This window comes from Branchiostoma belcheri, unplaced genomic scaffold (genome assembly GCF_001625305.1).
Source record: "Branchiostoma belcheri isolate BF01 breed outbred unplaced genomic scaffold, Haploidv18h27 scaffold3, whole genome shotgun sequence".
Taxonomy (NCBI): domain Eukaryota; kingdom Metazoa; phylum Chordata; class Leptocardii; order Amphioxiformes; family Branchiostomatidae; genus Branchiostoma; species Branchiostoma belcheri.
Window position 1 is genome coordinate 3,146,385 of NW_017803909.1, and position 22,800 is coordinate 3,169,184.

Consider the following 22,800-nt stretch of genomic DNA (forward strand, 5'->3'; position numbering starts at 1 on the left):
GGGGCTTGCCTTCCCAGTGGGTGGAGCAGTCTAACGACTCTGTCCTACTGGGTTATCAGGATAAACATGACAACAACAGACTCCCCACCTGTGTTCTACATCATCAGTACATGAAACATTTGTCTCAGCACGTTCCATTAGCAGCTATAATTATGACAGATTAAGAAAGGCAACATTTCGTAGACAAAGTCAATTCTTGTGCTCGTCTGTAGGCCTGATATGAGAACATAATGAAATAGCATAGGAATGTTTGAACTCCTTCAGTCAATCAATCAAAAGATCCATCCATCAAAATTATTGTCTGTTAATTGTTTCCTGATTCTTTTCTCATGTTATGATAGAGACAATATACAAGGGTAGAAAAATAGAACAAATTTAAACTGGCAGTAATTCTTTCTAGGTTATGAATACCATCTTCTTCTACCACAAATTACTCACTGGAAATGAAATTTAACTACTAAATTAAACGAAAAAAAGGTTACAGAAACCTAGAACAGACAAGGCCAGACAAAACCTGAAAGATCATCCTGAATCTAGATACGGGATGTCTCTGTTGTGATAAGTGCAAACAATACTAGCTGAACAAAAAATAACAATCAATAATCAGTTCCTTCTCTGGTTCTCACATATTAGTACAGATTTGGGAAAGTACAAACACATAAACATGTGATCTGGTCTTGTATCAATAGTATCCTGTCTCCAACTATATTTACAAAACCAGAGAAGAAAATGCATGGCATGTGCTTGTACCATAGAACCATGATAACTTCCCCTCCATAGGGACAGCGAAAGTCTAGTCAGTGCTGACAGGCACCACATCTGTGTACAAAACACTCGCATAACTACCAATAACGAGGACTGGGAATTTCAAACACTAAACAGACATATGATAAAATTTTATCTCTTATCATGAAACTGTTGTCTATGTACTGTTATGGTCACAATTCTGCATAGGATTTGTCAACAATAAAAAGTTATGACCATGTGGAAACAGTACAGAACTCAGCACATTCTCATGTCATGCCAAGCCGGTAAATATGGTACTGGATCTTTTGTGTGAGTAGATACTTATTTTCTAGAGTCCATAGATCAAGAAAGCAAGCTAGCAGCTAATGAATAGTTTTTGGAGGATCCCAGGATAACACTTGCTGGGATGATGGGCTGCAGGGCATCTCCCATGAAGAAGCCACCATGTATCACCCCCACAGACAGTGGAAAGTCCAGAGGGTGACAGGTCCCACCCCTCCTCCTCTCGCCCCCCTCCCGTGTCACTCTGGAAATCAAAATGGGTCGGAGTGAATGTTTCTGCAAACACTTCCTGTTGCCATGGTAGCAGACCAAAGGATAACACAACTTTCTTCAGCACTGGCATTCTTTGGGGGCTATTATACAGTGTCTAAATCATAGCTCTTGCATCTCATAGAGGCAACTTGTGAAAGAAAATTCTCTTGTAGACAACAAAAGCTTTATCAAGCATTATCTACATAAAAAATAACTACAGTCTTGCCTATTGCACCATCATTAACAGTTTTAGGTGCTGCATTTCACAGCTAGCATAACTATTAGCTGGGTACAGGCAAATCACCAAAAGGGCCCACTAGCCTTTTATGGACTGACTAAGACACTCAATTACCCAACATTGAGTGAAGGGGAGGGATTACCAAGTAGGTGCGAATTGGCCGGTGATGATGAGAGTCTTTTGTTGATGGCGTGAAGTCAATGAGACATTAAATGTGTACACTTTTATGGCTTCCCCCTTGCCCACCCAGGGCTTTTATTATGGCTATTACCATTTAGTCCAGGGACAGATGTCAGTGAACAAGGGGGCTGATTTACATGGTTAGCGTATGAAAGAGAGCGGCCTCATTACATAACACAGGGGGTAACCAGAATAATGGTTAACACTGTGTTAAAGTATGGCATAAGCTCTGCGGGAAAGTCCATTTCTTCAGCGGGGATAGCTTTACCAGACGTGTAAACTCGGTTCTTTTGAATAGGTATCATGCTAATTGCCTACCAGATAGACAACTGCTCTACATGCAAAACATTTGTCTTGCTTGACTATGAATGACTGCTACTGAAAGCTGACATCATACAATGGCATTAGTTTGCATACATGTATTTCTATTAATAGAGTATTATGCATGTAGCTTTACCAATAAGCAGACAAGCCATAGTGACATATGGTTTAGCAAAATCTATACAGTGCCACATGGGTATTACCTATATTGAGTTGTATTGATAGTTTGATTCTGCTGCAGTCACTATTCATGTACTTAGCAACATCTATTGATACTTGCTCCAAATGTACTATGCAAGATAACAATAAAATAGTCTCCACTTTAAGAATATTGTACAGAAACACATAAGCAATAGAGACATTTTGAGTGACTGCTGAAAACACAGTATCCAGAACTGGCCCTGCATGTGTAATGTGTCTGCGTTGCCCTCACATGTTCCCTGTGTTCCCTGATCCGTGTGAACAAGATTGTCTGACACGATTTCATGCTGTAGAACACTGATATTACCATTGATCAATCCTGATCAAAAAGCAGATTAATACTTATCTTCTACCCATTACTAATTATAAGCTCCAGTGCAGAAAAATTACATGTGGTAATAGGATGCTTGGTTTATTTGATTTATATGAATTGTAGAAGACTCCTATGTCACCAAGTGATTATAGGCCTGAGTGGAAAGAAGGTCTCCAATTGACTGGGGATAGGAAGAGGGGGCATTGCGGGAGACCTTTCCCATTACCTCACAAGGCACCTCTGGGCTCCTGAAGTACCCTGTTCAACACCTGGAAGTTTGGCAGGGATGAAGTGGCTCACCACAGCTCTTCTGTATATCCTGTGGCAGAAATCGTTAGTAGGTACATGGAAGTAGGTGAGGTGCCACTGCATTGATTTGAAAGCATGTTCTGGATCCGTAGGTCTATAGACGTTGACATATGACGTTTAAGTGGGTAAAAAGTACCCTGGGAATCAACATTACACTGCTCCTGTAGACAGTTCTTTGTGGAGTCTTTTATACAAGGACCTGATTTTTGTATCCTAAAACAAGCAGTAATGCAATACTTCAAAAGCATTTGGGCCTTTAAAAATTAAAATCACCATTTCTCAAGAACAACATCATAGATAAGATAGATGGAAGTGGAATAAATTGAAGGAATATTGATGACTTAAAAATAACCTATGAAAAGGAAAACATAGAGAAAAATGTAGATATCGGTAGGAAAAACATTCTACTCTATTACATGCTTATCTCATAAAATATGCACATCATTACAATTTCTTTATTAAAGAATAACCTTCTGTTGTGCTATTGATTGGGCTGTTATCTTAATTTTCAAGAACAGGTACAGTGGTTTAGGTCTGCACCTGCAAGTTGTGAAAGGACAGATAGGTGTTAGGAGTCAGTAACATTGACGAGGATGTTGTTTACGCACACAAAGTCAGTTACTACTAGACATGAGAGAGTAAGTGATGTGGTCATCTCAGAGTTTTCAACACCTGTTGGTAATGAGACTGCCCATCACTATCATCAATGTTACTGCCCGTCCTAATAGAATCATTTGCAAGTTTTACCCTTAAGATGTTTATTCTGTACCTTCGTAATGCAACACAAACTTTTGATTGATTTTGACGCAAGAAATAATTGATACTTACGACCACAAAACTGCAAATGAAATTGGCTTGGCCTAAGGGCAAAACTGCTTTGACTCCTGGTAATAGTCTGTGAAATGAGCATACGCTCCACGAACTCTGCATCTCACCACAGTTGCTTCTTTCTGATTAGGGAAACCAATGTACCTGAACCCTGGGTGCCTGTAACGTCCCCTATTATGACCTCTTCATTATGTCCAGTAATACATGCCTACATATGTATAGATCCAAGCGCCCAGGTAATATGGCTGTAATTTGTGGAGATAATTGGATTTGATGAAATGCAATCAACTATATACACAATGAGTAATCCAATTTTTCTTCACAAAATGAGGTTTTGCTCTGTGCCCTTTGTGGTGGAAACATTCGGCCCTGAAAGCCCCACCCTAGGGATGATCCCTTTCTAATCTGTTCTCAAACTGTATTGGATTAGATGTGAAATACCAGTGTACAGAATGTGTTGGACCTCTTGTTAAAGTAGGAGGCCTGCAAATGAGAGTAGTGCTGTGATTTGGTTACTATCTGATGGGGAGAGGGGAAAGGTGTTTTCGGCGTAATTATCCTGATCTTCCTGCCCTTTCTCCCCGGAAATTGCAGCGCCCATAAAGAAGCCACGCTAACAGAGGTGTCCCTCAGACTTGTAATGTGATTGGGATTGAACGGGAATTCCTATGTATGGAATCAGCAACCCTTGTCCAACACAGGCATCAAACAGGGAGATAAAACCTGTCAGTGTGTGTAATCACTGCTGGCAGACGGTACTGGTGATCAAGAGTTTGGCCTGGTCTTACACGGTGTATGACAAGACTTCCTCATAAAGTCAATACATAACTTAGCAGAGGGGAGGGAAAGTTGACTCGTGTGTTGAGTTCACCATCGTAAAATGTTTGGTGCTATCAAAATACAAAATAACTGAAAAAGATTTGAAAATATTACTACATTTTCTTAGTACACTGTTAGAGTGCTTGTAATATTGACCTTTCAATATATAATGTATATGAATTCAGTTTAAATTAAAGAATTGACGGACCAACTGAGGCTACAAGCAATTCAAAATCCAATTTTTGGTAGTTTGAAGGGGGCATAGCTTTTACAGCATTGTTACAAGAAGAGTAGGATGAAAGGTGGCTTGTCCGTTTTGTTACTCCATCAATGAGGACAAGGCCTCTGTCACTGGCACGTCAACTCTAACATTACCAATGATTTATGGCTTCTTTAATCCAGTTCAAACCCTGATTGTCTGTAGACAGACAGCCTGGTGGTAACAATTAACATCAGAAGCCCCAAAAACTTTCAAAGGCTGCGCCTGATTGTGTAGAAACAAAGGGGGCGCCACTGGTTTCCTCTGGCTTGCTAAACTGTTCATGACCCTGTCAACCTCAGCCTTGGCAGAGAATAAAAGGCCATGATGCAAGCTTTACACGATCTAATTGACTCTCTTGTGGTAACTTTTACCCTATAGAACATCTTAACATGTTCTAGACTATTAAACAAAGAGAGCGAGGGTCATTTTCAACTGTAGCCATGTTGATTGCTAAATATTACTATGTTTTTATCAATAATCAAGTAGTTGAAGGTGCATGAATGGCTCAAAAACTATTCTCAAAGATTTGGAGAAAACTGAATTTAAAAGGGAATACAGGTTTCAGAATTGAAGCATATAATTGGTAAAATGCCACACACCACAACATACCCTGAACATAAGGACCTGATTGGTTTCAGACACTGCTGGCATACTCCTACTCAGAGCTGACATTTCAGAGAATGACTGACAAATATCTAAAGCTTTTCTTGTCGCAGGGATTGCCCTGGGTCTTACATCCATGTGTGAACAATGGTTCTTCCCTTCTTGTTCCTTCAGATTGATAGGAGCACAGTTGCATTGTTTCAGCACTTTTGTAATGTCACTTTTCCCTTTCTTTCTTTATCTATGCTAGAGGGTGATATGCTGAGATTGTTATTTGTTGGAAGGATTTCTGTAAGATTGTATTTCATTATAGCCAAACTTGCCTATAAGCTATTGTTTCAAACATTACCCAGATATCTCCCCAAACTTTTCTCAAGGTAAAACACATTTGGACATCCACGCAAAAACGTGCAAAAGGACATCATATTTCCTGTGTCTAGTGATTGGGGACAGACAGGGACAAGTTTCTGACTAATCCAAGCAAGCATTCATTTGGGTATCACCTCTGCCCTAACATACATTAATCATCGTAACAACCTGTCACATTGTGCTTAAGGCATTATAGGCCGGCCACACCAACAGCTTATCAAAGCATAACTCCCTTTGTTTAAAAAGACAGTCCCTTTTGGCACCTTTCATTACAGGAGATCGGTAGTATTTATTTACACCAACTTCACCTTAAGTCACAATCATGTATCTGTTGAACTGTTCTTGAAGAATGCAGCTGTAGGATCACCTGGCCTATCAAGTTTCTTTCAACTATCCATTTTCTATCAGATTACACAAATGACAACCTTGGATTCATTTGGAGTGACATGATCTATCTCTATTGTAGAAAGCAGTCCATACTAGCAAAAAAAACGGAAAACATAAAAAGAAAACATACAAAGAATTTGTGACATTTTGTAAAAAGAAATGGCAGAATTTATCTTACTTCTAAAATGTAGCATTGACATGGAGAATTTTGCCAAACTACCCTTTGTGCATTCAGTAGAAAGGGTACAGAATGGCACATGATATTATAAGCAACTTTATCCGGACACAGAAGAAAAAGAGTGTTACAGTACAACAGTGTTCATCACTCATTCCAACTCACCTGACACAAGAATGCTTTGATAACAATTTGACAACCTGCCCTGAAGCACCAGCCTAGAATGGAACAAAGACCTACTTGCTTTACAAAGGATCACATTCATTATCACAGCATGGGAGCAGTGTGATACAGCTGTGCACCTATGTGAAGCGACACAGGTACAACAAAACGACAAATTGCAAATTGACTTGTAATTTGGCTGTAACAGCAGAGGAATTCTTCATTTCAGACACTTGTTGAGTCAGTAAGACAAGCTCACAGTGGCTATGTCAGGGATCCACCTAACTTCACCCATAGTTGCAAAGGTCTTCTAATTATAGTTTCCAGAGTTTCAGTATGACCTGGCAAATTAAAGGAAATGATTGGTACTCTCAATTACACCTTTACAATTTATTTGTAATATAAACCAGACAACATGATTTACTCCTGTTATATGTGTTTCAGTACAGTACATTTTGTCATAATGGCGACAAAAGTTTGCATAGCCCATCTTTAAAGGAAAAGTACACACAGTTTTTCTTATTTGCTGAATGAAACTTCATGTATGATGTGACAGGTACTTCCACTCTAAAGTTCAAATCTAAATGTCGATACAACACTGCCATTTGAATTTGTAGGCAAAGTGTTGTTCCAGCCAGCAGTTATTTGAATCCAAACTCGCAGAAACTTACCTCCAAAGGATCACCAAATGATCATGATAATTATAATTTGAATACGCAACGATCGTGTTGGGGTGGTGGGTGAGTGGATTACAAAAACAGCATGTCACATTACACTGTAACCCAACATGGGGAAAGTTACAAAGATCTGGAATATTTTATTACACTGCAATCTTTGTTGGTCATCTGGATGTAAGATGTATCAAATGCATGTACAAAGCATTTATGAAATACCAATCCAATTGAACATATAACTCATAAATATCAAACTTTGACGCATTTTTATGCTGATGAGGCTTAACCACCCACCTGGCTGCTGACTTGGTATGGTCCACAACCACGCGCGAACTTTCGTTTTCTTGAGGAGACCTGGCATCAACTGTAACAACAACAACAACAGCATCACGGTAGCTTCAAACCGTCATTTTGGTAGGTATCCACTCCTTCGTATGATATATTCTCTCTAAAGCTTAATCTAGAAGCCATATGTCTGTCTACTTATCATACGTTGTTTGCCGTACAACTTTTGGTTTGAAATGTGTCGTGTCTGTCTGTCGCATATGTTTATAATATCATATGTGAGTGCGTTCGTCCCTGCAAAACACACATTTTTGGAAATGATATCGTGTCAGTATTACTCACCATCCGGTCAGACTTTGTAGTGCTAGATATTGTTTCTTCCCCAGACGATGTAAGCAGTACATGGGGGATGCTGCAAAATTTGTCCAAATAATCAGATACTAGTGGACGACACACACGCACTTCCGCTGCTGGCCACGGTGTGGCATTCTGGGAAATATATTAAACTTTAGGCGCGCATTTGTGCGTGTGTATGTCCGTGCGTATACGTACATGTGTGTGTTAAGCACATTACCAGAAAATAGCATCAGATTAAAAGTCCACACTTCACTCCGTGAGTAGTGCACTAGCCGAGGGCTGTTTCAAACAAAAGAGTTTACCAGCCCTTTCCTTGGTGCTGAAACGCATTCAACTGCACGCCACTCGTCCAATAACGTTTTAGAATAGAAACGCTGACCACTATTGGGGTATCATAATACAATGAAAGTGATGATGTTAACATAATTCTTGAGTTTCTGCAGATATATACGTTGAGCAATTAGGGCTTAGTGGCTTACTTTTTCTCATTATCTGTCCACTTCGAGTTTAATAAAGATGTTTTGAATTATATAGAGCTGACCAGTCTGGCAACGCCTTCTTGTAATGTAGTACACGGAGAAGTAGTGTCTTTGGCAGCTCCTGTGAAGTCCTGTTTAACATTGACGTCCCATTTGACGTACCCAAAAATCGAAATTTTGCAGATTGAACATAGATCATGTCCTATTTCTCCCCCGGAGCCCTCTTCCCCTGCATCGCTCGGTTCTAAAGGTCACATCGGCTTTTGATGGATATTTACAGGCCCGTGTCAACCAGGTCCGGTGGAAATTGGGTTTGAGATGAGACCACGCCAGACATGGCTTTAAACCTTGGGGCTGGATGCGTGAAATTGAAGTCTCAATTTTTCTCCCTTTAATGAAAAAGCGCGTTTACTTTGTGAAGCAATTAATTTGCGGGGGAATTGCACCCCGATGTCTCCCCGTATGGACTGCGCAGTCCATTGTCCATTAAATTTGTATTGATGCATTAGGTGTGTGCGGTCTGTCCGCTGGTACTATTTACCGCTAAGGGTCTTCCCGTGCGGAGCAAATGGCCATGCCATCGGATGAGAGTCTACCCCGCTGGGCCCGGTCAGCCGGCGATTTATTTCCGGCCAGAAAATCGATAATTCTGGAATGGTAATCATGAGCGAATGTATCGGGACGGGAAAATTCTATTAAACGAAACATTAGGGTATTACGCACTGTAATGTCGATGATCGTGGAGAGTGGGAGCGTTGTGAGTCACCATCTCTCTTCAGTTCTATTTATCAGTTTGTCCCACGCGCCAACCTTTTTAGATTTCACGGGGAAGCATTAAATGACTTAGACGTTATCAAGGAGAGCCCATCTTTGCCGGGGTTTTATGCAATGTAGACGATATTGCACGTAAAATTGGGATGTTGTGTGGAAACGACAGGGACACAAAGAAACACCGACCGCTGTAATGTCGTAATGGCTTTTAACAATTTGGGTTACACAGAAAATCGCGGGGTTTGGAATGGCAGTGGATTGTGATAGATGGCAGCCACTCTGTCCGGAACCGACGCAATGGTGTCCCATGGTGGCCGTTTTTTCGGGCCTAATATAACGGATAGCTTTACAATATTCCTCTGCCTGATAAAATGAATCCAGACATTCCCAATCTAGGCATGAGTATTGTAAAATGTGTCTTGTGGTTCTATACACTTTTCTTTGTCGTCATAAAAGATATAACGTTAGGTGTGAAGATTTGCGTACAACAGTGATTATGAACTATACGGGGAGAAAGACCTTTGCACAAACAGGTGTGCAAATGTACGGTATAATTACCATTCCTTTAGAATCCTTTTTATGTCTTCAAAAGTCTTTCCTGAATCACCAAAGATGTGCGGTAAGACGTTCGGCTTCGCTACCATAGGCCATGGGCCATTTTTTATCATCTTTTCCCTGGAGCCAATCTATAAATGGTTCGATCCAAATGTTCGCAGCGGTGCTTGACTCTGGGATAGACACGGGTGCTTACAGCCGGGTAAGCCGATCAACTTAACCGGCACGCCGGTAATTCGTGCTAATGCGATTTTCACTAATTCTGTTTGGCGAATCCTCTGTTATTACAGCGCATTAGAGGGTCTTTGGAACTGTTATTTTAGTCGACATCAGTTAAAAGAGGGGGAGGTTTGACGCCTGAAATCTCGCGATCCGACAGGTGCTCCCTTTTAGCGGAGGTTTTGACTTCGAGTGGGACGTGTAAATACACAGATTATACGTAATGCATTCAGAAATTGCCATGTAAGACATCCTTGAATGGCTCCTCGCGTGTCTGCTGACAAAGTTAAGTTTCAAAGATAAGTTTAGACGAAAGGGCAAAAAGTAAACTTTGTTGTTGCGCGGTGGCTGTCGAGAGAAGGGGGCGGGTACTTGTAAATTTTTTAAACAGTCTAACATATGAAAATGTCTAAGGTTGAAGCAAATATATCACTAGGCCAACACGTTATTGTTATTTTTGTACATTTTCCGATATTAATATTGGGATAATATTATAATATTTTTAAAACGTCAGCGTGTGTTTTAGGGTCATCACACACCTACGCCAGGTCAAGCCGTCGGGAGGGCGAAACCATCTGTAAAACGCAAGGCAGGATGGAGCCGGCCCACGGCCAGAATCGTTTGGTCAATGGAGTTATTACATAATGACGACCACATATATACTAGTGATCACTAGTATCCTGATTTTCAAACAATTGAATGAAATACTGACAAGGAAATTGTCCCTCTCATCCAATCGTGCGTTCAATAGCAACCCCACCTCCATACATTTTGGAATGATCCGCCTCTGATGAGAAGAGGATGGTAATAATATTTCAATAAAAAGTTCTGGAGTACACGTAAAACTGGGTCCTAAAATTCTATATAAATACCGCTTTTCATCTTGTCATCCAATAACTAGATCCTAGTGTCACTGTAAATGATTCTGCATCAGAATATTTTTCGGGTCACCTGCAAAAATGATGGAGTTGGTCCCTATCACGTATCAGTTTTAGTGCTAGACGGTTGAAAATACACATAGCAGCGTGGAGTGTACAGTCTGTTTTGCCAGAAAATCCTCAAATACAAAATCGCATTACCGCGGCAAAATGTCCATCGTTAAATATAATCTTGGTCTTTTATTGTGTAAGTAGGAGCATTTCGTGACTAGGTCATTGAGACAGTGAGTTATCGTCATGCGGCCAAGGGTTGGCTGCGTTTGGGTATCACTGACTATAAACACATGTAGTCCATATGGCACGGGGCGACCGCAGACAGCCGACGCCAGTGCCTAACACGTACCAGGAGTTGGAACGGTTTTAAACCTCGTCCGTGACGCGGGCCCACTGCTGCGAGCCTTGACTCCTGTACTGTGTGGTATATTTGCCTTGTTAAGTCTCGTTAAAAAGTCGAAACAGATAGACGCAAACAACACGCAGATTGAAGGTCCACTTGCCGGAAGAGATGGCCTAGACCTTGCCAGGCCTTGGAGTTTAGTAGGAGTTGAAACAACAAGGTGAACAAATCGGTAGCACCTCTCGCATTCCGAGCGATCCGGAGGAGACCTGCTGTCAGCAACGCTCGTCCATCAAATCGTTTTTCCGCTTGTCAGATCCAACAAATCGTGTCAAGTCTGGGTGACAGGTCCAAAAGTCGGTGCGCTAAACCTCCGACAAAAATTTCAAGGACGCCTCGTCGATTAAAACCAGTCGAATCCATTTGCAGTGCAGAAGCCTTGTTTGTGAACCCCTAGCCCGGACCTTTCTAAGCAGCAAGGGCCACTGACAACCATCTTTCGTTGTTCCGCACGATGGTTTACTTAGCGAGGTTGTAAGCGCCCTTCTGTTTTACCCGACCCCACATCTTGACAAGCGCCTTACACCCCACAGATATTTACTACTGAACCCTTCTGTTTAATGTCCACACTGGTAAACCTGTTCCGCGCCAGCGCCCTACATAAACTTGACTTTCCAGTGGCGGAAAGAAAAGTTTGACGGAACTGTCAACAGTTTGGGGAGAAGTCCGAGGAATGCACTTTGCCCACCGGTAGATGTCTGACATTGCCGCAAATTTGTTGCTTTTGGACGCGTGATTGGAGCCATATTGCACGCGGCATGCAGTTGTTTCTGTCCGTCACAAGGGGTGGGGGCTAATATACTACCATGCACTGCATTTACTGCGTACCTTGCACGCTTCATCATTATTAAACATTCCCCTAGGTTTCATTTGCAACCCCCTCCACTTAAACTGGCGACTAGAAGCGTTCGGAAGTGGGGAGGGGGTGTAGGTTAGAGTAGCTGGCCTGGGACTTGTAACTACGTGTTCACCCAGCTCATTTCGGACGTGTAAGGGGGTGGTGTGCTTACGGATGTGGGGAAAATTCCGGGCAGGATATCACCCGCTTTGGGGCCTTAATCCACTCCACAGGTCCGATCGGGTCCGATCGACACTGTTGTTTACACTGATACATAACAGGACGCACCACAATAGTTTCCGGCTAAAGCTACTCATCTGATGCACCAGGGCAGACAGCAATGACCCCTGGGACGACATCATGATTTCATCCTTGTTTTATTCACCTTGAGGTAATGGTAATACGATATGTCAGTTGGCCTTGTGGAGACGTGAAGATTGTGATGTTTGTTGTATGAAGTGGACCCTCTTTGTTGAGAATCGAGACTGATGGCATATAAGTGAAGTACTTACAAATAATGGAAAGGCCAAAGGTCATATGTATGTGTGGTGTGTTAGTGTTGTTGTGTCCATCAGATAGACAGGGGAGGGTAGAAGATGTCACGGGTAGGAAAATAAGGATGTGAGGCTGAGTGTGCTTGTAAGACTACATTCACGGTTCAAAATTGAACTTTTTATTTCCACTCCGTATGTGGAGAACTACTAAGATGGAAAAGTTCTTGTTGCTTATACAGTAGATGGTAATTAGGGTGTACAGTAGCGGTGTCTGGAGCAAGTCAAGACTCGTCAAGAACAGATTAATGATCTTTTAAATACCTCTCCGTACATTAATTTGTACCCCGTGCACGTTTGTTTTCCAAAATTAGGGGCGTGAAACTAAAGTAAACAAACATACCACCGAGCCAAAGCCCGGCTCAGCTGCCTTGCACTCCGTAATCAACTCCAGGGTTCCCGCGCCAGATTATGAAACGATAGCGGAGTTATGGTGTTTGCAAGAAATTCCAATTTGTAACGTATACCCTCACCTCATCAGCAATAATTACGGACTTAGCGGTGAGACACAGATCAGACAGGAGTTCCTTGTGAGCTCGCATCCTGGTGCCCGTGCCCTGGGGAGGCTCTACTTTCACGGCCCGCCACAACGCCATGGAAGCGCGGAACGCGACCATCATGTCTCGGATGCTTTCCAGATTACTATCTGGCTGGGTCGCCAGAGAAATATGTCAGTGATTTGTGGGAAACAGGGATTCGTGGCGGTGTTCAAACCATTGCTGCTAATGTCAATGATGACGGATATAAAACTTCTGCCGCCTTTTGTAAATAGGAGACAAAAAGAAGATGGCTGCCGAAGTACTCGATAAGGATCGCAAAGTTGTTCTTTTTTAGAGAAGAGGTCCAGAGACTGGATACATAACGAATTCATAACTTTCAATGAAAATTATATTTATGTCACCGAAAAAAAGGTTCCATTCTTCAACGTTGTTGTTGTGCCTTTATTTCAACGTAGAAAAACTCACATTCGGCCTTAGCACTTGGTGAAAAAATAGTCTTAGAGTTTCAAACAAATCTAGCAAAGTACGGCAATCTTTTCTTTGCATGATCATTCAGGAGTACACGCTGTATATAACAGATAGCAAACGGCAGCGGGAAGAATTCACCCCGAGGGCTGGAAGGATGGCGGTGATCAGGCCGACAAGTGCGCACCTAATTTAGATGTCTGCAGGATGTAGCGAAGGTCCCAAAGTATGCGAGAATGTATCATTGCAACATTGTGCGTTGGTGCGTTCATCTGGAATACCACTTATATTGAATAAGCCAACAATAGCCGCAGGAGAGATCGCGGGGCATAATTTGGGACACTTTCTTCACTTCAAAGCCTCTTCAAAGCCTTCTGTTTTTGTTTTTAAATACTGGGTGTGAGTTTTGTACAGAGTAGTTATTCATACATATATCATGGCTTCCACTGCCTCAAGCTATTGTCACTTTCTGACGAAGAAGTCGAAGAACTGTCCGATCGAGTTAACAAGATAGGAAATGTTTCGCTATTTCTCCCGTGCCCCCAAAAGTGTTAAGGTTCTAACCTCACACATGTAAATCTTGATAGTTGCAATGCGTCGTATATAGCATCACGTTATTTGCATAATTTGCGCTATGTAATTAAAATTCTTGTGCAACAAGTTTATATTTATCGACATTTCAGGGATATATAAAACGATGAAAAAGATGTTCTGACTTGGTTTGAAAATTTTGCCTTACTGTGTGGATTAGTCAGATTTCTAGCGTAGCCCAGGATTATTACAAGATATTACAAGTCCCCCAAAACATACTGAAGTATCTATAAGCCTATGGTACACCGCTGTTTTACCCCCATTGTTGATCTTGTCGTGGCCTGCACACATTCTGCTTACTCCCACCAGGATCGTGTTTTGTTTGCAAGTCCAAAAATCCGCGTGAGTTTACAGAGACATGCAATGGCGCATGGCCGCCGCTTTGTAAAACGGAAGCGGGCGACTTAACCTGTACCTTGCCCAACGGTTCGGCCCGATTTAATTTCAAGGGTCTCGCCGCGACCCCTGCCGCCTCTCGGTCCCGTGCCGCACGACTCCGTTGCGCTCTTTTGAAACTGAACAGAATGTGACTGAAACTGTAACTGTGTAACTAGTCGTAACTCTAGGAGACCTCAAACGACACGCCACCTCCTGAAGATGTAAGCAGAAGCTGCTCTTTTATTTATTTCTTCCGCCCTGTAGTTTTTAAAAGGATCGCACCTTGTGAACGGCAATAGAATATGCGAGTTGACAAGAATCGTAACACCAGGTCATATACCACATTAAGGCTGCCCCGTCCCTTTCCCATGACCACCCACCCCTTGAAGTCTAGGGGGACGCGGTGGGGCACCTTCTTTCCCAAGGGACCAGGAAAGTAAGTAAAATAAGTAATCAAGAAAGCACTTTTGCATGCAAATTCCTTGCATGTATTTTTACGAAAGTGTATCGAACACATCAAGCATTTAGTTATCGATATTTTCACAATAAAACGACCAACATTTCAACTATTCACATGCTTGTCAGTTTCTCATTAAGCGGAAAAAGTTTTTTCCGCAACTTTAACATCTTCGATACTGCTACTAGTATCTTTTTATGTTTCCGAAATTCTTGTATTAAAAACACTTTTTCTATTCCAACATTTATTACAAGACATGGCGACGGCACTCAAGTTAAAACAGTGCGTCTTGTATCACTCTCAGTGCAGTTCAGAACAGAAGTATACACCGAGGAAGTTGTCATAAGTACATGATGTAGGTGGTAAGCCACCCATCACGAGGTGCAGGTGTCTGGTGCGTCCCAGGTATGTCACCTGTGTACGGTCCTCGTTAACTCGGGTCAGCGGGTTAAGTCCACTGTTGTCACGTCCATTATCCAGGCGAGCAAGGTCCACAAATCAATTATCTTTATTGCACCACACTTCTTTGTAGAAAATGTGTCACATATGGAGCCTATATTAAGCAACCATGCCTTGATAGGATGAAGTTATTTATCACATAAAGAAAGTAGGATTGACATGTAATCACTGTGTGGATGGGGGACAACACGCAAAAACATGGATCTGTGAGGGGTTTCTTTTCTGGGACAGATTGGATTTCCATGCTGAACATGGGTAATCCTTCAAAGACGCTAGGGAGATGGCGGGAGCGCTCTGACATAACAACTGAAGACAGTAACGGAGCACCCGGAGTGTCGTGTAGACAGTGGCTGTATCCACGAACATAAGTTCTTGTTGGGGGAGGGCGTGGTTACAGCCGAATAGCAACAGTTCTTTCAGCGGCTGACGCAGCCTGGCCAATCTGTTTATAAACATGGCTCAGCGCGGTCCCTACATTCTGTAAGCACACAAAGGTCAGGTCGACAATTGATTTCTAATCCTCGCTTTCCCAATCCGCTTCATTCACTGTCCCGTGGAAGATCGTGTTGCCGACCGAATCCCAAAGAAAAACAGGATTGTAGCTGACCCCGCCGGACCCTTCGCTTTTAATCGGCGGGCGATCGAACTCCCCCGGGATTATCTTCGGGGGACTGACACGGAACCTGGTCGCGCTGGGGAGGGGATATCCGACACCGGGGCACAGGTGAATGTCGCCCCACCGCTTTACAAACCGTAGACAATACACAAACAGATACCGTAAAGTCATACCCTGGAGTTTTCCTCCTTGTATGCGTATTTGTAGCATAAATACCTCCGGCTTGTTTATCTTGTAGTACTAGATGGACTGTACGCCCTTCTGCTTTAATGGGTGACTCCTGGAGGCGGCTGTGTCTTGTATGACACAGTAAGCACACCGAAGACCAAAACCGATCCGCTTGTACCGCCATTGTTCTGCACTAATGTACACCACTGTTTATTGTACTGTGAGTTGTGTGCGGGGAGGCGGTGGGACACAGAGTGGGTGTAACGGGAGCGGAGTTTTGCCAACCCCACGGGGACCCCGTGTTACCCGAGCGGAAAGTATCAGTGTTTGGGCCGTGTTTTGTAACAAGTTTGGTACCCCCTCGAAGTGGGATCGTGCCTTTCAAGACATTCAAAGTCCTCCTAAGAGCACGACATTGTAAGGAGATGCGCTAAAAATAGTGGGTCAAAATCGCCTCGTATTGTTCATAGGCGTAAACATAGACTTGTACTCTTGGTTGTCACTCTGCTCCTACAAGCCTGATGCATACGATTACTTCAAAAACAGTGCTATTGTCCTTCGTCTCCACAGCACATCCATTGACAGCAGCTACTGGAAAAAAGGATGGCTCGCAGAAAAAAGGTCATGAAAATCTTTACATGTCGCAGTGACAGGCCGACAGCGTGTTGACAAAAGGCGGCCGTGCCAGGCTACACCAAACCGAATTTGCCCGTGAGCCCGCGACATATTAATCGGCAGTAATCGATCGCAATTACATCTCGCCGTGCGTACGATGTGTATCGTTATTTCCGCGGTGCATATTAATCATATTCTCCGCGATTGGCTTCTGCGAGATTGAGAGAAGCGCGGCAGGAGGTGAAACCTCGAGCTCGAGGGGAGATTTTTTTTGGTCAAACCACTTTACAGCCATGCATCAAAACTCATCGCGTTACGCTGGCTAACAAAAACTGGACTAATTTCATTTATCCAAGGAGCTTAACCTCCTTGATTTATCTGACATTTCCTCAAGCAAATGCGGCCATTTTTTTTATGTGTACATAAGAGAGAAGGGGTGCTGAGCGACACATCTGATCTGATATTTCCCCCAGCTACAAAGGCAGTGGGGTCGTTTATAGTTTGATACGGGATGAACCTCCAAAGACAGGAGATGAACCCTCTTCGCTGCTGTCAAGACCTGCCGTCAGATTGCCCCTGGGATAAGCCTGTGATTGATCATGGCTGCCATTTCTGCAAATGGATCTAGTTAACTACAACAAAAAGTGTTAATTAGATTTACAAGAAAGCTTCTTTTGGACACACGCATTTGTTTTGTTTGCGCCAATTTGTATGTATCAAGGGGGCGCGGACAACAAAATGTTATGACTTCACACGTAGTTGAGAAGGTGTCAAGTCATAATGAGGGGGGTAATTTTGGTACTGTTTAATGGAGAAAGATAAACTGACGCGTCGGTTAATTTGTTCACACCTTGTCGACAACGCCTTGTACGGAGTTCAGCGGCGGAGTGTGGGACAACAAATGCGCTAAAATTTAGTTTCAAGCCGTTATTTTCCAACAGGCTGCAAATCAACAAAACGTGCCCCACAGCTCCTTGTCGTGTGGCTACAGTAAACAGGACACTTATTGGTCAACACAAGCCACGCACTCTGCGCAAATGTCCCAGTAGTGGCCAATCCGAGCCCTCCAACCCTAGGGACTAAACTTGTAGCAGACAATTGCGCACTGCCGTCTGGCGGGAGACCTGGTACTGCAACGCTCTGCCACCTTCCCATCGAATCGTTCTGTATTGTAGTGGAGGGCCAGCGAAGTGTGGTTGGAGTTTAAAAGCCAAGCACTACTCTATCCTACCTTCTCAACAGTAAGACTCTTGGATTATCTGAGGCGTCTGCCTGATCCAGGAAGACAATGCCAATCAGTAGAAGTGGTCCCACACCCACCGAGGCGGGGCCTCATTGTCCCCGTCGTCTGTTCCCTGCTTGTCATGCACAATAAATGAATGTTAACAACTCATCGCCTGCCAGTCATTTTGGCGCGTCCGCCAATGTTTTGGGTTGTACATAAATTAATACGATTGGCGAAGTTAAGCGGAACTGTCGTGTCAGACCCTTGTCCTCGTGACGTAAGGCATGTCGACACCACAGGGAGACAGGCCACTGTTGTGAGAGGGTCGGAGGCCGTGTACCCCTACTAGTTAACTCCCCCCATCCCCATAGTCGTCTGGCCGTGTTCTTGGGACCCAAGATGCCCCTGTGTAGTGCGGCGTGAGGAGCACCGACAGCGATCGTTTACATTGTAAATCAACACCGGCGCGCTGCGCGTATTTTGCAGCCTTCTCGAGTTGATAGGCATCAGTTCGACTTATCTCGCCGTGAGGTATAGACCGTACACCGAGGGCTCGCTCATAATCGGCCTACCTCACGAGAACCACAACTCTTGGAAGCCAAGCCGGTGACACGTTCAAGTGCCGCTGGTTAGGGAATTCTACTCTGGAGAGTGTTGAGTGTGAGGAAACATGTCCAGCATGTCCTATGCACAGTTCGGGTACACATACCCGTCGTCTTCTCCGGTAAGTGGTGCCCGGTAGTCGTCACTGAGTCACTTTCTAGTAGCACAGCAGTTTAATCGGTGATCTTACCCATTTGCCCTCCCCCATCGACCCCTGCAAGCTCGTACCTATAAGACCACCTCCTCATTTCGATTTTTGCTGCTCATTTGCATCGCCTGACCCGAGGAAGCCGGGCCCGACTCACTCTTTGTTGTGTTCTCTCTCCACGGCAGTTGCTCATGTCCAGCCACGCCGCGTCGTGCTGCGAGGCCGGGCGGCCCATCATGTCGGACCCGCACACCGGCCAGGCCGTGTGCTCCTGTCAGTACGAGGGCAGGGTGGCCGGGCTGGTGCCGCCACGGGTCGGTGAGATGTCCCTCAGCAGCGTGTACGGCTCGCCGTACGCCGGACAGGGCTACATCGCTGCTTTCGGGGCCGACCCTTCCGCATTCTACTCTCCCTTGGTAAGTAAAAACTGTTGACTTCCCCATGGGTGGATTTCTGTCACATGCGAATGTTGTATGGCTTCCTATTGACTTTGTATGGCTCCGTTTACTTCATGTGGCGGACGCCGTTAATCATCATGTGCTCGGCACCCGTGTTCCTAATGTTGTGTTTGACCGTTGTGTGCAGGGGAATCCGTTCGAGGCCATGAAGGAAGGTGCCGAGGCCTGGAGAGCGAATCTTCAGCAGCCCACCGCCTACTACCCGTACGACCCGACTCTCGCTGGCGGTGCTCCCTACCCATACGGCAGGTATGCTACTGAACCTTTTACACTCTTCTGTCCCAAGCAACATGGCACACTATTGGGTTTCCTTATGTCCTTTGAACCCTAAACTCAAGACACACTAGTGAATATTTTGGATTAATTAAAACTGGTTTGTTTTATGTTGCTTCAGCTATGCCGCTATGGACGGCGCGCGGAGAAAAAACGCCACCAGAGAGACCACGGCAACACTGAAGGCCTGGCTCATGGAACACAGGAAGAACCCGTACCCCACCAAGGGCGAGAAGATCATGCTCGCAATCATCACCAAAATGACTCTAACTCAGGTGTCCACATGGTTCGCGAACGCCAGGAGGAGACTCAAGAAGGAGAACAAAATGACCTGGTCGCCGAGGAATAGAAGCGGGGACTCAGAGGGCGGCGAGGGGAGCGACATTGAAGGGGACGAGGACGCCGAGAGAGAGGGTCGCGACGGGGACAGGCACGGCAGCGACAAAGGTGGGTCACGGTTGGAAGTGTTAGGCAGCCCGGTGTTTGTGTTCCTTAACGTTTACTGAAGTTTAAACACGGTGTGCCAAGATTGGAACCAAATCGGTTCGCATCATTTGTGACCCAGCTGTGAGCAAAGGCTCCAGTGGCGGTAAATATTTTATGTGGATCGACCTTTTTGTGATTAACCTGTGTCTGGTATGTTTACTACTATTAATAATATGGTTTTCGCTTGTGGTCCCCACAGATGTAGAGGACGTGGATTTGGACGATATTGATGTCGACGACGACAAAGTATTTGAAGATTCCACAAACCCGGGCGAGGAAAGCAAGGACAATGACTATGAGCACAAAACTGGTTCCAGTTCGGACATTTCCCCACCGCACCGCCTCACAATTCCATCGGAGTCTACCGAAGACAACACTCGTGAAATACAGAGACAGCGGGAAACACAAGCGTCCAGCCCGTCCACGAACTCACCACCTCCAGTGGCCACCAAGCCCAAAATTTGGTCGCTCGCAGACACGGCGACCAGCAGCGGCCCGACGACGCGCCCGGACGCACCCAGAACGGTCGTGACCACCGGACTATCACATAGCCTGTTCTCCCGGCATAGACCGTACGACAGGCCGTATGACTCTGTAGCCAACTTTCGGCAGTGGGTTAGCGGACTGAATGGATTTTCCCAGCCGCTGCGGATGCAACCGCCTTCCACTGTGACTCTATCGGGAATGTACTCTGCCGGATCTTTGATTCGGAGCTCGCCGGCGGGAACGTCTCCTCTCTCCAAACCGGATCACACAGGAGCGCCCAGACCGTCCTCACCAACAGCCGAAAAAGGTGAGCACAACCTCCTTTCAAAAACTAGAAACTCGTCGCATAGCTGTGTTGCGTGAGTGTGTCGTTGAAAAATAATGGTTTGAAGCTATCGCAGCTCTCCCAAACTTAGGTTGGTGAAAAATTGGTGTCATTAAATCACAGCGAAACGTCCTTATATTTCTGTCTAGTTGAATGAAATCCTATATCCTAGCACAGGGATGATAGTATGCAGAACTCGCTGCCTCAAGCTAGGCTTCTTTCATTTTCTTCGGAATGCGTCCGTTCTAGTTTGATGGTACAAAGATGTGGCTTTGTAGAGACTTAGTTAACATGCCTACCTGTCAAACTGCCGAGACAACGGCCGTAAATTTGTCATCATTTACAACCCTTGTGGGCTGATAATAAGTCTTCTGTACATGTTAAACGTTGTAAATTCACACTTCTCGCTTTCGCTTCTTGCAGTAGAACCTGTCAGGATAGGATCCGCACAGCAATCTTCCGAACCAGAGCTGGTCAGGACAGCCTTCAGACCGGTACAAAAGAGGTAAGAGTGAGGTAAATTACCCCTTTTCTTGCCTCTCTAGCTGTTGTTCGCACTGTGATCTGTGTCTGTCTTTTTCGTTGTCTGTGCTCACCCGGTCACTGCAAATCATTCTTTTCACGAGAAATTCTTTCTTTCTGTTCTTCGGCCTTATTATATCTACCACCTTGCCCTGGATATTGAATAAGGTTTCCAAAGAACAGTAAAATTAAACGACAGGAGGGTTTATGTGAGACAATTGTTTGTTAACCTGTAGGGGAACGCCATATGGTGGCTTTCCCGTGTGGAAAATTATGCCGGTATTTTCAGGATCTAAAGGCGTAATTTTTATCTCATCAGATGCATCCCCGTCCAATCTCAGCCCCGTGAGCTTGACGCCGCTGTAGCGCTGACCAGCCTATCGTCCAGATAGCCGCCCGCCTGCGGGCCCATCCACCCACCGACCCGCCAACCTTTCCCGCACCATCCGGTCTCACCAGGCATGTGCCCCACCTCAATAGCACACACCAGCTTACAAACTTATGAGTATTGTAAAAGCACAGCCTGTGTTTATTTGAAATGTTTTCTTGCTGATTGGCATTCGCATAGAATGTTACATTCCATGAATGTTTATTTAAATGTATTACCGTGGAAGAGAATTTGTGTGGTTTGTCGCCTGACAGAGCTTCCAGCGACTGGAAAAATGTATTTGTTCGTGTAACATGATATAATAATAGGAATCCTCAGTTGATGCTGCAGTATAATCTAATGAAATGTGTTCATTTGACTAAATGGTGATCAATGCACTGAGATGGAAAGAAGGAGATTTACCTCTCTTTTGTCCGAAGGAATATAGGAACTATTGCTCCAAATTCAGGGACGTTTTGTTGAATACAATCTGTCATATTTTTGTTCGGACGTTAAACCGACACTTTCCAGTGTTATCAACAAAGCGATCATGTATAGGTAAATGGTTACATAGGTCACGCGTTATTCTATTGTGTCTTAAAAATCGGCGATATCTTATAACTGGTGCAAGTATCAGTATTTAATGTACTGGGCAGTGTCTTACAAATGTTGGCCATGCCGTGGACGCTTGTATGATTTTGTATGGAGTTCTGTCTGCAGTTAAAACTGTCTATCAACCGTGACTGCGCGGTTTTTACAAGTGAGCCCCACATACGTACATGTTTGGAGAATCATCGACCAAAAAGCCATTTTCTGTCGATTTATAAGATTGTATTGTGTTCAAAAGTATTTATCACTGAGATTTAATTTTTTGTGTTTGAGGTGTGTTTGCTTTTTAGCTTTGTTTGTTTCCGTCCTTCACATCAATATATTCTATGGTTTGTTAGGGAAAAGACTCACCAGTTGCCAATGAATACATTACGTTGTGTGAAATGTACATTACCGTGTGTGCAGACTGTAGAAAGCAAAGCATTGTGATTTATACACTAAAACAGGTGTTTCTATGTAACGTATCCTACCATTTTCTATTGTACTGCTGCGTTGTATATAAATTCCAACATAAATAAATGTATACGTTACATGTAA

General features: G+C 44.0%; 1 protein-coding gene and 1 pseudogene across 3 annotated transcripts; one reads left to right on the forward strand and one right to left on the reverse strand.

Annotated features, from left to right (window-relative positions):
• Positions 1 to 113: 113 nt before the first annotated feature.
• Positions 114 to 15,818, reverse strand: LOC109473351 (annotated as a pseudogene).
• Positions 15,819 to 18,102: 2,284 nt separating this feature from the next.
• LOC109473877 (iroquois-class homeodomain protein IRX-4-like) lies at positions 18,103 to 22,800 on the forward strand. Of its 3 annotated transcripts, none has more exons than XM_019774008.1 (7): positions 18,103 to 18,710; positions 18,923 to 19,153; positions 19,323 to 19,444; positions 19,590 to 19,915; positions 20,154 to 20,747; positions 21,192 to 21,270; positions 21,607 to 22,800. In XM_019774008.1, exons 1-7 carry the CDS (start codon positions 18,657 to 18,659, stop codon positions 21,677 to 21,679), a joined length of 1,479 nt encoding a protein of 492 aa, XP_019629567.1. In that variant the 5' UTR covers positions 18,103 to 18,656; the 3' UTR covers positions 21,680 to 22,800. The 3 variants fall into 3 exon arrangements, with proteins under 3 accessions (XP_019629567.1, XP_019629568.1, XP_019629566.1); XM_019774009.1 differs by having other exon boundaries at positions 18,123 to 18,710; positions 21,189 to 21,281; XM_019774007.1 differs by having other exon boundaries at positions 18,123 to 18,710; positions 21,189 to 21,270.